General features: G+C 43.0%; 1 protein-coding gene across 2 annotated transcripts in view; it reads right to left on the bottom strand.

Moving 5' to 3' along the window:
• KLHDC1 (kelch domain containing 1) overlaps nucleotides 1–12,168 on the bottom strand; it is a 63,014-nt gene extending 50,846 nt beyond the window's left edge. For both annotated transcript variants that reach the window (XM_054447600.2, XM_054447601.2), the window contains exon 1: nucleotides 10,224–12,168. In XM_054447600.2, coding sequence (XP_054303575.2) covers nucleotides 10,224–10,610 — 387 coding nt within the window. In that variant the 5' untranslated portion in view covers nucleotides 10,611–12,168. The remainder of the gene's footprint in view (nucleotides 1–10,223) is intronic.
• Between the last annotated feature and the right edge of the window lie 1,938 nt (nucleotides 12,169–14,106).

Below are 14,106 nucleotides of genomic sequence, written 5' to 3'. Positions count from 1 at the left end.
TGGTGGCGGGTACCTGTAATCCCAGCTACTTGGGAGGCTGAGGCAGGAGGATCACTTGAACCCGGGAGGCGGAGGTTGCAGTGAGCTGAGATCACGCCACTGCAATCCAGCCTAGGCAACAAGAGCGAAACTCCGTCTCAAAAAAAAAAAAAAAATTCATGAAAGAAAACATATGCTATGATTCCAAACCAAATAATACATTGTTTAGAGATATATGTGAGGTAAAATTATAGAGAAAAGAAATTTAAGATAGTGGTAACCTGTGTGAGTGGGGGTAGTGGGAGCAATGTAATCAATGCAGGATAAAAGGAAGCTTCTAAGGTATTGTTGTTTATTTCTTAATCTGGAAAGTAAACAGTTGTTTATATTTAAATAATACTTATTTTATATATTCTATTGTACATATATTTCAAATTCAAAAACTAAGTAAATAAAATTTTAAGAAATGAATATTAAGTAGCTCACGGAATCATCAGAGAGGCTGGAGAACCAGCCTCTGGTCTACATAAGGAAGAGCGAGGTCTGAAACCATGCCAAGAGAGCAGGTCTGTGGTCACTGGTGCACACCACACTGCTGCCTTTTATGCAAGGAAACTTGATCTTCCTATACTGTATTAAAGGCTAAGAATCTTCTAGAGGTCGTAGTTTTTTATATCTTTATTCCCAAGTCCAAATCTAGCACAGATTCATCTAACCAATGGAGTCCTAGTGACTTTCCTGCAACCTAGCTGCAAGTAAGGCAGGAAAAGTTGGTACCTGACTTTCAAGTATTTTTATTGGGTACCTACTATGAGCTGTAACCAGTTCTAGACATTGAGGATACAACAGAGAACAAGTTATATATCTTATATTTTATGAGGATAAGTAGGAGACAACTAGAATAAATACCCTGACAATATTCACTCACTAGGGGAGTACCACAAATAGAGAAAGGCGGTTTATATTCTAGTCATTTAAAAAGAATGATAAATGTCTTCCATATGACATAGATGACCAATGTGATCATTTATGAATATATAAAGTAGAACTATTAGGTTAAAGAGAAAACACATCTTACATTTTTGATACACATTGCTAAATTTCTCCTCAAAAAGGTTACACAAACTTGCACTCTTATTACCAGTGTACTAATAATTCATTTCTCCACACTCTTTGCCAGAATTCTTTCTAATCTTTGCAAATTGGAGAAGAAAAACCTCATTGTAATTTTTACCTGGGTTTCTTTCGTTTGTATATTTGTATTTATTTTGTAAATTGCACTTATCCATTGCTCATTATTCAATGGGGATGTTATCTTTATCTTTTTTTTTTTTTGAGACATAATTTCCCTCTTGTTGCCCAGGCTGGAGTGCAACGGCGTGATCTTGGCTCACTGCAACCTCTGCCTCCCAGGTTCAAGCGATTATCCTGCCTCAGCCTCCCGAGTAGCTGGGATTACAGGCATGTGCCACCATGCCCGGTTACTTCTGTATTTTTAGTAGAGACGGGGTTTCTCCATGTTGGTGAGGCTGGTCTCCAACTCCCGACCTCAGGTGATCTGCCCGCCTCGGCCTCCCAAAGTGCTGGGATTACAGGCGTGAGTCACCACGCCCGGCTAATTTTTGTATTTTTAGTAGAGATGGGGTTTCATCATATTGGTCAGGCTGGTCTTGAACTTCAGACCTCAGGTGATCTGCCTGCCTAGGCCTCTCAAAGTGCTGGGATTACAGGCATGAGCCACCACGCGCGACCCTGGTTACAAATATTTTCTCCTTTGCCGTTTGCCTCCTCATTTTCTGGTGTTTAAAAATCAGTTTTTGGTATTTTTTTGTTTTTGTTTTTTTGATACGGAGTTTCGCTCTTGTTGCCCAGGCTAGAGTGCAATGGCGCAATCTTGGCTCACCACAACCTCCACCCGCCCCCGGGTTCGAGCGATTCTCCTGCCTCAGCCTCCTGAGTAGCTGGGATTACAGGCATGCACCACCACGACCAGCTAATTTTGTATTTTTAGTAGAGACGGGGTTTCACCATGTTGGTCAGGCTGGTCTCGAACTCCCGACGTCAGCTGATCCATCCACCTTGGCCTCCCAAAGTGCTAGGATTACAGGCGTAAGCCACCGTGCCTGGCCAAAAATCAGTTTTTTAAAAGTCTGATCTGCCAACGTTTTCCATTATAGTTTTTTCCTCAAGATTTTAGAAGTCATATATTCTCTTCCAGTATTATATAGCTTAATTTTTCTGTATTTAACCCTTCAATCCTAAGGCACCAATAATATCTTCCTCTAGCTATCCTAGGATCATTTATTGCATAAGTGATCATTTTCCCAGATTTGAAATGATACCTTTTAAATACAAAATAGTCTTACTTTTTTTCCTTATATGCTTGGCTGTTTTTGTAGTTTTTTTCTTTCTCCTTTTTTTTTTTGAGATGGAGTCTCACTCTGTCTCCCAGGCTGGAATGCAATGGCGCCATCTTGGCTCATGCAACCTCCGTCTCCCAAGTTCTAGCAATTCTCCTGCCTCAGCCTCCTGAGTAGCTGGGATTACAGGCATGTGCCACCACGCCTGGCTAATGTTTTTGTATTTTCAGTAGAGACGGGGTTCCACCATGTTGGCCAGGCTGGTCTTGAACTCCTGACCTCAGGTGATCCACTTGCCTTGGCCTCCCAAAGTGCTGGGATTACAGGCGTGAGCCACCGTGCCCGGCTGTTTCCGTAATTCCTTTCACATTTCATTGTACTATCTCTACTTGCATCAAGTCAACTAATTATTATGGTAGTGACATATTTTAATATCTGATGTGGTAAACCTTCCGTCTTCATTCTTTGTTCAAACATTTTCTAAATTGATCCTTCTTCCCTTTAAGTCCATATCCATAGCAGAAATATGTGGTTAAGCATATGTATACAGATATTTGTTTCTTTTAAGTGACAGGGTCTCTGTCACCCAGGCTGGAGTGTGATGGCACAATCATAGCTCACTGCATCCTTGAACACATGGGCTCAAGTGATCCTCCCACCTCAGTCTCCCAAGTAGCTAGGACCACAGAAGCACACTACCATGCCCAACTAATTATTTTCTTTTTGGCAGAGACAAGGGTCTTGCTATGTTGCCCAGGCTGGTCTCAAACTCCTGGACTCGAGCAATCCTCCTGCCTTGGCCTCCAAAAGGGCTGGGATTACAGGCCTGAGCCACCACACCCACCCTGTGAAGATACTTTGGGAGGCTGAGGCAGGTGGATCACCTGAGGTCAGGAGTTCGAGACCAGCCTGACCAACATGGTGAAACCCTGTCTCTACTAAAAATACAATAATTACCTGGGCATGGTGGGAAGCACCTGTAGTCCCAGCTACTCGGGAGGCTGAGGCAGGAGAATCAGTTGAACCTGGGAGGTGGAGGTTGCAGTGAGCCGAGATCGCGCCACTGCACTCCAGCCTGGGCAAGAGCGAGACTCCTTCTAAAAAAAAAAAAAAAAAAAAGGTTCACAGCAAAACATATTAATATCAATTGTATTACAGAAATAATACTGTTGAAATGATTAGTGCCATAATAGGAAAACCATACTACTTGCAAACATGCCAAGATACCAAGTTTTTCCCCTAAATTTGGAAAAGCTATTCACAACTTTTAATGTTCCTTGCAGTAGCACCAAAGTCTGTGTGAATTTCTGTAATGTGGAAAGGATGTAGAACTAGGAGCAAAATCATATTCTGACACCAATTAGAATCGACCATTTACTTTTTTGATATTATCACTCTTACCTCTGGAGGTGGCTATTTTCAGATACTAATATAATGGCCTTCAGAATATATTTGACAATGGAGCAATTAGTAATTTAGACAGATATCAGTGAGCTTTAGAACATATGTTTGTCCATTTTAATACACTGTTTGTATCAATGAAAAGGAAAATTGTGACTGGAATATATAATCTGGAACTATCTGATCATTATACTTAACTGAGTACTGGAATACCACCAGATTCCAGGGCCTTTTAACTATCTTCCATTTAGAACGATTGGAATAAGATAATTGTTAGAAGAATTCTACTTTTTCTCCTGATATGCTATGTCTTCCTTTTTTTTTTTTTTTTTTTTAAAGCCTATACTACCCATAAGGCTTCTTTTTTGCCTCCTAGTCTCCCTTTCCTTCCACTTATGCCTTAGACACTTCTTGACTGCTGATAATGATAATCCCTGGAATTTAAAAAAGTGGTAGACTCAGGATCTACATCTGTGTTGTATTTTCCAGAGTGGTTCTTACAGCATCTCTACTGACTGAATTAATAAACAGGAGGAAAAGAAGTATTTCAATTCAATAACTGCCACCTGAAGAACTGTGATTTTTATTTTTATTTTTATTTTTTGAGACAGTCTTGCTCTGTCACCCAGACTGGAGTGCAGTGGCACGATCTTGGTTCACTGCAACCTCCGCCTTCTGGGATCAAGCAATTCTCCTGTCTCAGTCTCCAGATTAGCTGAGATTACAGGTGCGTGTCACCATGCCTGGCTAATTTTTTGTATTTTTAATAGAGACGGGGTTTCACCATGTTAGCCAGGATGGTCTCAATCTCCTGACCTCGTGATCCGCCCGCCTCGGCCTCCAAAGTGCTGGGATTACAGGTGTGAGCCACCACGCCCGGCAAGAACTATGATCTTATCAATTACATAATTCTTAAGAATAAAACCAGATGTAAAAAATTCAGACATTTAGGCCAGGCACAGTGGCTCACACCTGTAATCCCAGAACTTTGGGAGGCCGAGGTGGGCTGATTGCCTAAGCTCAGGAGTTTGAGACCAGCCTGGCCAACATGGCAAAACTCCGTCTCTACTAAAAATACAAAAATTAGCTGGGCGTGGTGGCGTGTGCCTGTAATCCCAGCTTCTTGGGAGGCTGAGGCAGGAGAATCGCTTGAACCCAGGAGGCGGAGGTTGCAGTGAGCCGAGATGGTGCCACTGCACTCCAGCTTGGGCAACAGAGGGAGACTCTGTCTCAAAAAACAAAACAAAACAAAAAACAAAGGCCGAGCGCGGTGGCTCAGGCCTGTAATCCCAGCACTTTGGGAGGCTGAGGCGGGTGGATCACGAGGTCAAGAGTTTGAGACCAGCCTGGCCAACGTGGTGAAACCCCGCCTGTACTAAGAATACAAAAAGTAGCTGGGTGTGGTGGTGTGTGCCTATAATCCCAGCTACTAGGGAGGTTGAGGCAGGAGAATCTTTTGAACCTAGGAGGTGGAGGTTGCAGTGAGCTGAGATTGTGCCACTGCGCTCCAGCCTGGGCGACAAAGCAAGACTCCGTCTTGGGGGGAAAAAATTTTCATTTAAAGAAATCTATACAGATATATTACAGATTGCTGTTTTAAGTGATTTTTTCACTTAACTTTTACAACATCAAGAATACAGCAGATGAAGTCTGACACCTCTACAAGTGGCAGAACTCAAAACAATCAAAATTTATTTCTTGTGCATATAGCCACCTTTATATCTAGACTCTTTGCATCAAGAATAAATGGTGGAAATATCAGACACTAATAAAGCACAATCACCTAATTTAGTTTATCATTAAAAAGCTGCCTTTGGAAATCCTATACATGTCGGTTGATATCTGCTGCTCTTGAGGTGAAATGTCCATTAAAGTTACTTACTCTAATCGACTCCTTTTCCTTATTTATAAAATAGGGATATTACCTACTTTACAGGAATATAGTAAGAATATATAAGATTAGGGATGTGACAGTACCTAGCACATGCCAGATGTAGTAAGCACTCAAAAGTTAGTTCTGATTTTCCCCCACTGGTACTGAACCAAATTAAAAATAAACACACAAAACAACAACAAAAGCCAACTTGAATCTGAGAATTATTTAACATACACAGTACAGGCATACCTCATTTTATTGTGCTTTGCTTTACTGTGCTTGACAGATATTGCATTTTTTAAATAAATTGAAGGTTTGTGGCAACCCTGCATTGAGCAAGTCCATTGGCACCATTTTTCCAACAGCATGTGATGCTCACTTCGTGTCTGTGTCACATTTTGGTAATTCTCACAGTATTTCAAACTTTTGCATTATTATTATTATATGTTATGGTGATCTGTGATCAATGATCTTTCATATATTACTGTAATTGTTTTGGGGCACCATAAACTGTGCCCGTATAGGATGGCGAACTTAACTGATAAATGTGTGTGTTCAGACTATTCCACTGACCAACCATTCCCCCCACTCTCTCCCTCCCCTTGGGCCTCCTTATTCCCTCAGATACAACAATATTGAAAGGAGGCCTTGCCAGGCGCGGTGGCTCACGCCTGTAATTCCAGCACTCTGGGAGGCTGAGGCGGGCGGATTATGAGGTCAGGAGATCTAGACCATCCTGGCTAACACGGTGAAACCACATCTCTATTAAAATTAAAAAAAATTAGCTGGGTGTGGTGGCACACGCCTGTAGTCCCAGCTTCTCCGGAGGCTGAAGCAGGAGAATGGTGTGAACCCGGGAGGCGGAGCTTGCAGTGAGCCAAGATTGTGCCACTGCACTCCAGGCTGGGCGACAGAACGAGACTGCGTCTCAAAAAAAAAAAAAAAAAAAGTAGGCCAGTTAGTAACCCTACAATGGACTCTTAAGTGTTCAAGTGAAGGAAGAGTGGACTGTCCCTCACTTTAAATCAAAAGCTAGAAACAACTAAGCTTAGTGAAAAAGGCATGTCAAAAGCTAATACAGGCCAAAAGCTAGGCCTCTCGTGCCAGTTAGCCACATTGTGAATCCAAACGGAAAGTTCTTAAAGGAAATCAAGAGTGCTATTCTAATGAAAAATGAGTAATATGAAAGCAAAACAGCCTTATTCCTGACATGGAGGAAGTTTTAGTGGTCTGGATACAAGATCATAGCAGCCACAACATTCCCTTAGGCCAGAGCCTAACCCAGAGGAGGGTCTTTACTCTCTTCATTTCTATGAAGGCTGAGAGAATTGAGAAACTGCAGAAGTTTGAAGCTAACATGAGTTTTAAGGAAGGAAGCTGTTCTTCATTGCATAAAAGTGCAAGGTAAGGCCGGGCACGGTGACTCACACCTGTAATCCCAGCACTTTGGGAGGCCAAGGTGGGCAGATCTCCTGAGGTCAGGAGTTCGAGATCAACCTGGCCAATATGGTGAAAATACAAAAGTTACTAAATTACTACTAAAAATACAAAAATTAGCCAGGTGTGGTGTCATGCACCTGTAATCCCAGCTACTCAGGAGGCTGAGGCATGAGAATTGCTTGAGCTCAGAAGGCGGAGGTTGCAGTGAGCTGAGACTTTTCCACTGCACCACAGCCTGGGCGACTCTGTCTCACAAAAAAAAAAAAAAAAAAAAAGTGCAAGGTGAAGCAGCATGTGCTCATGTAGAAGCTACAGCAAGTTATCCAGAAGATCTGGTTAAGATACCTGATGAAGGTGGCTACACTAAACAATAGATTTTTTTTTTTTTTTCCTGAGACAGAGTCTCGCTCTGTTGCCCAGGCTGGAGGGGCATTGGTGCGATCTCGGCTCACTGCAAGCTCCGCCTCCTGGGTTCTCGCCATTCTCCTGCCTCAGGCTCCCGAGTAGCTGGGACTACAGGTGCCTGCCACCACGCCCAGCTAATTTTTTTTTGTATTTTTAGTAGAGACGGGGTTTCACCATGTTAGCCAGGATGGTCTTGATCTCCTGACCTCGTGATCCGCCCGCCTCAGCGTCCCAAAGTGCTGGGATTACAGGCGTGAGCCAACGTGCCCAGCCAACAATAGATTTTTAATGTGGATGAAACAGCTTTATATTGGAAGAGGATGCCATCTAGGACTTTCATAGCTAGAGAGAAGTCAATGCCCAATTTCAAAGGACCAGCTAATTCTCTTGTTAGTGGCTAATGTAGTAGCTGTCTTTAAGTTGACGCCAATGTTCATTTATCATTCTGAAAATCCTAGGGCCCTTAAGAATTATGCTAAATCTACACTGCCTGTGCTCTAACAATGGAACAAGAAAGCCTGGATGACAGCATGTCTCTTTAACAGCATGGCTTACTGAGTAGTTCAAGTGTACTGTTGAGAACTACTGCTCAGAAAATACCACTCACTGCTCATTGACAACACACCTAGTCACCCAAGAGTTCTGATGGGAGATCTACAAGGAGATTTATCTTTTCATGCCTGCTACACAATATCCATTCTGTTGCCCATGGATCAAGGAATCATTTTGACTTTCAAGACTTATTATTTAAGAAAATTCATTTCATGGCTGGGTACGGTGGCTCACACCTGTAAAAAATACAAAAATTAGCCAGGCATGGTGGTGCACACCTGTAATTCCAGCTACTCAAGAGGCTGAGGCAGGAGAATCGCTTGAACCTGGGAGGCAGAGGTTGCAGGAGAGATTCCGTCTCAAAACACACACACAAACACAACTATCAAAACTGCATTGCATGCTACAGAGAAATATTTTGTGAAAGGAAGTCTCAATTTGGCAAACTTCATTGTCTTATTTTAAGAAACTGCCACAGCCACTCCAACCTTCAGCAACAACCACCCTAATCAGTCAGTAGCCATCTACATGGAGGAAGACCCTCCATGAGCAAAAAGAATACAACTCACTGAAGGCTCAGATAATCCTTAGCATTTTTTAGCAATAATTTTGAAATTAGGTATGTACAGTTCTTTGTTTTTTTGTTTTGAGACGGAGTCTCACTCTGTCACCCAGGCTGGAATGCAATGGCGCGATCTCGGCTTACTGCAACTTCCGCCTCCCGGGTCCAAGTGATTCTCCTGCCTCAGCCACCCGAGTAGCTGGGATTACAGGCATCCGCCACCACGTCTGGCTAATTTTTATATTTTTAGTAGAGACGGGGTTTCACCATGTTGGCCAGGCTGGTCTTGGACTCCTGACTTCAGGTAATCCACCCGCCTCAGCCTCCCAAAGTGCTGAGATTACGCGTGTGAGCCACCGCCCCCAGCCAGGTATGTACGTTTTTTTTTACACATAATACTATTGCATACTTAACACACTACAGTGTAAACATGACTTTTATATGCACTGAGATACCAAAAAAATTCGTATGACCTCGCTTTATTGCAGTGGTCTGGAACAGAACCCGCAATACTTTCGAGGTATGCCTGTATGTTGGTCATTTCAATATGATTCAGTCACGTTACAGGTCTGTCACATAATGGTAGGGGGACAGATGTAGGTTCTACTATCAGTAGAACTTCCAGATGGCTTAAGAAAAAAAATCTGTAAACTAAGAGGGTTGGCATATAGTATTCCTGTTTTCCAGCTTTACCATTCTTGCTTCCATAATTCTGTGATTATGGACACACAACACACACATACGTTCAAACCTCCATTGTAAAAAGAATTTTAAAACATAATATTTCTTAGCATATTATTGCTAACATGCGCCTATTTTGAGACTAGAAAAAATATTCATACTCATTAGTAAAGAAACGCCACTAAAAATAGCTTAGAAATATTTAAAATGCAAGCCAGGCACAGTGGCTCACGCCTGTAATCCCAGCATTTTGGGAAGCCAAGGCGGGCAGATCACCTGAGGTCGCGAGTTCAAGACCAGCCTGACCAACATGGGAAACCCTGTCCCTACTAAAAATACAGAATTAGCCAGGCATGACGGCACATGCCGGTAAGCCCAGCTACTAGGGAGGCTGAGGCAGGAGAATCGCTTGAACCTGGGGCGGGAGGCGGAGGTTGCGGTGAGCTGAGATCGTTCCATTGCACTCCAGCCCTGGGCAACCAGAGCGAAACTCCATCTCAATAAAATAAAAATAAATAAATAAATAAATATTTAAATGCTTCAGTGATTTCGATATTTTATTTCGAATCGCGCCGTGGGAATAAGGAAATATATACAAAATGATACAGCACGGCGTCCCCGGGTCCTTCTAGGTCTGCGCCAGTATTTAAGGATAATAATTAATCGCGCTGTAACTGCCTTTGCATTGGGCAAACCGGGGTTACTGAACTGCTGGGAAAGGGGGGCGGAGAGCGGTAAGAGGCCCGGAGCCGGGTCTGAGGCTTTAATAGAAGAAGCAACGGCGGGATGACGTCAGGCCCTGGCGCGGCTGTGGGGGCGGCGGCCAGCGGAGGGGCTGGGGGGGCGGCAGGCGCCGGGCGCGCCAGGCCTGGGCCGCAGCCTCGGGAGCGGGTGTGACGGGCGCTGCGTCCGCTCAGGCCGAGTGTCTCCCGGCGCGAGTCCGCCCCGTCCCGCCTCTTCCCCTTACCACGTAGCCCCCCCACACGTAGAGGAAGTTTCCGTCCACCACGGCGCAGTGGCCGCTGCGTTCCTCCGCCACACAGAACAGCTGCGAGTCCGCCATTCGCGCCGTCGCTGGCCCGCCGCTTGCCGCGCCACAACCCCTGCCCGCCCGGCGGCCTCGCCTCCAGTCCCGACTGCTCCACGCTCGAACGGAACGCGGCGAGGGTCGAGATTGGTGGGAAGGCGGAGCCAGTGCGTCTGCGACGTCCCGCGGCTCTCGCTCGGGAAGTCGAGCCAGGGGCGGCGCGGCTACGGAGGGACGTTCTGGCTCCTCGCAGTGGGGAAGGGGCCTGGGCTTTCCACGCGCAGATTCCTTTTCTCTTGGAATTGTGTTTTGGCAGTACAGCCTCATTTAGTAGTCAGTCTGTAGTCAGATTCCTTGATTATCTCAAAATGTCTTTTCTACAGTTGGTTTGTCCAGCACTGTAATTCGTTGTTAACGCCTCTTAAGACTTTACGTCTTTTTTACTCTAGAATAGCTTCTCTCCCTTCTCTCTTGTGCCATTGCTTTGTTATATGGATTAGTTTTCTTATTTTCCTACAGCCGTACCACCTTCTTGGTTTGGTTCCTCAATGTCTTTTCTCATTAACTTGTGCATCCTTTCCTCATATTTCTTTTAGGCTGGAAGCTGTATCTAAAAGCTTTGTTAGATTCTAGTTCAGATTTTTTTTTGAAAAATACTTAATATTGCATCGCATTAGAAGGCACTTAAGTCTGGTGCACTTTAATGATACTTTCTCTTTTTTATTTTTGACGATACAAATAAACACAGTATCTGCTCCTTTTCTTACACAAAAGGAAGTATATACAGTGTTCCTTAACTTTCTCTTTTCACTTGACGATCCATATCAGGGTACAGCAGTCTCCTCAGTCCTTTTCATAGCTTCATAGCACTCCACTGATTGGATGTGTCATAGCTTATTCAAACAGATTCTTATTGATGGACATATCAGTTATTTCCAGGTTTTTTGGCTATCATAAATAATACTGCTTCAAGGAGAACTACAAACCACTGCTCAAGGAAATAAAAGAGGATACAAACAAATGGAAGAACATTCCATGCTCATGGGTAGGAAGAATCAATATCATGAAAATGGCCATCCTTCCCAAGGTAATTTACAGATTCAATGCCATCCCCATCAAGTTACCAATGACTTTCTTCACAGAATTGGAAAAAACTACTTTAAAGTTCATATGGAATCAAAAAAGAGCCCGCATCGCCAAGTCAATCCTAAGCCAAAAGAACAAAGCTGGAGGCATCACACTACCTGACTTCAAACTATACTACAAGGCTACAGTAACCAAAACAGCATGGTACTGGTACCAAAACAGAGATATAGATCAATGGAACAGAACAGAGCCCTCAGAAATAACGCCACATATCTACAACTATCTGATCTTTGACAAACCTGACAAAAACAAGAAATGGGGAAAGGATTCCCTATTTAATAAATGGTGCTGGGAAAACTGGCTAGCCATATGTAGAAAGCTGAAACTGGATCCCTTCCTTACACCTTATACAAAAATTAATTCAAGATGGATTAAAGACTTAAATGTTAGACCTAAAACCATAAAAACCCTAGAAGAAAACCTAGGCAATACCATTCAGGACATAGGCATGGGCAAGGACTTCATGTCTAAAACACCAAAAGCAATGGCAACAAAAGCCAAAATTGACAAATGGGATCTAATTAAACTAAAGAGCTTCTGCACAGCAAAGGAAACTACCATCAGAGTGAACAGGCAACCTACAAAATGGGAGAAAATTTTCGCAACCTACTCATCTGACAAAGGGCTAATATCCAGAATCTACAATGAACTCCAACAAATTTACAAGAAAAAAACAAACAACCCCATCAAAAAGTGGGCAAAGGACATGAACAGACACTTCTCAAAAGAAGACATTTATGCAGCCAAAAAACACATGAAAAAATGCTCACCATCACTGGCCATCAGAGAAATGCAAATCAAAACCACAATGAGATACCATCTCACACCAGTTAGAATGGCAATCATTAAAAAGTCAGGAAACAACAGGTGCTGGAGAGGATGTGGAGAAATAGGAACACTTTTACACTGTTGGTGGGATTGTAAACTAGTTCAACCCTTGTGGAAGTCAGTGTGGCGATTCCTCAGGGATCTAGAACTAGAAATTCCATTTGACCCAGCCATCTCATTACTGGGTATATACCCAAAGGACTATAAATCATGCTGCTATAAAGACACATGCACACGTATGTTTATTGTGGCATTATTCACAATAGCAAAGTCTTGGAACCAACCCAAATGTCCAACAATGATAGACTGGATTAAGAAAATGTGGCACATATACACCATGGAATACTATGCAGCCATAAAAAATGATGAGTTCACGTCCTTTGTAGGGACATGGATGAAATTGGAAATCATCATTCTCAGTAAACTATCGCAAGAACAAAAAACCAAACACCGCATATTCTCACTCATAGGTGGGAATTGAACAATGAGAACACATGGACACAGGAAGGGGAACATCACACTTTGGGGACTGTTGTGGGGTGGGGGGAGGGGGGAGGGATGGCATTGGGAGATATACCTAATGCTAGATGACGAGTTGGTGGGTGCAGCGCACCAGCATGGCACATGTATACATATGTAACTTACCTGCACGTTGCGCACATGTACCATAGAGCCTAAAGTATAATAATAATAATAATAATAATAATAATAATAATAATAAAATAAAAAAAATAAAAAATAAAAAATAAAAAAATAAATAAAAAAAAAATAAAAATAAATAAATAATGCTGCGATGAATAACGTTATGCATATGTTATTTTGTATTTGTACAAGCCTATCTTTGGAGTAGAATTCTAGATGTAGAATTGCTGGGTCAGAGGATAAATGCATATTTAACTTTACAAATGTAACTGGATTTCCCTCAATAGGAGTTTTGTGCCGGGCGCAGTGGCTCACGCCTCTAATCTCAGCACTTTGGGAGGATGAGATGGGCAGATCACTTGAGCTCAGGAATTTGAGACCAGCCTGGCCAACCTGGGCAATCCCGTCTCTACTAAAAATACAAAAATTAGCCGGGCGTGGTGGCGCATGCCTGTAATCCCAGCTACTCGGGAGGCAAAGGCAAGAGAATCGCTTGAACCCGGGAGGTGGAGGTTGCAGTGAGCCGAGATCGCGCCACTGCACTCCAGTCTGGGCGACAGAGCAAGATTCCTTAGAGAGAAAGAGAGAGAGAGAAAAGGAGAGAGAAAGAAAGAAAAGAAAGGAGGAAGGGAGGGAGGAAGGAAGGAAGAAATTCAAGATAGACAAAAGTGATCTATGATAATAGAAAGCAGAAAAGTGGTCATTTGGGAGTAGGGAGGGGGAGGGGACTGATGGAAAGGAGTACAGGAAGTGTTCTGGGGTGATTAAAATGTTCTGTATCTTGATTGAGGTGGTGGTTACATGGGTGTATACATTTATCAAAATGCATTGAACTGCATACAGATATGTGCATTTTACTTAGTGTAAACTATATGTCAATTATAATTCTCACTCCATCACTTTATTGTTACTAGAATATTGGTATTGTATTTTTGAAATGGAGCACTTGTCCTCCTGGACTGTAGAATCTGGTGGAGTCTACAGACCAGCAAACAGACAATTACCATACCGTGCAGTAAGTGTGAAAATAGCAAAAGTCCAGGGCACCTTGGGTCTACAGAGGCCCTTTAACTCAGATTGTGGGGAGACAGGGAAGGTTCCTGAGAGAAAGTAAAGTCTAAGCTAAGAACTGAAAGATGAATGGGTTGTTCAGGGAACTTTAATTCGTGAGAGGGAAGAGTCAAGGATATGCCTAGTTTACCAGCTT

This window comes from Pongo pygmaeus, chromosome 15, assembly GCF_028885625.2.
Source record: "Pongo pygmaeus isolate AG05252 chromosome 15, NHGRI_mPonPyg2-v2.0_pri, whole genome shotgun sequence".
NCBI lineage: Eukaryota > Metazoa > Chordata > Mammalia > Primates > Hominidae > Pongo > Pongo pygmaeus.
This window is presented reverse-complemented; position numbering and strand designations above follow the sequence as displayed.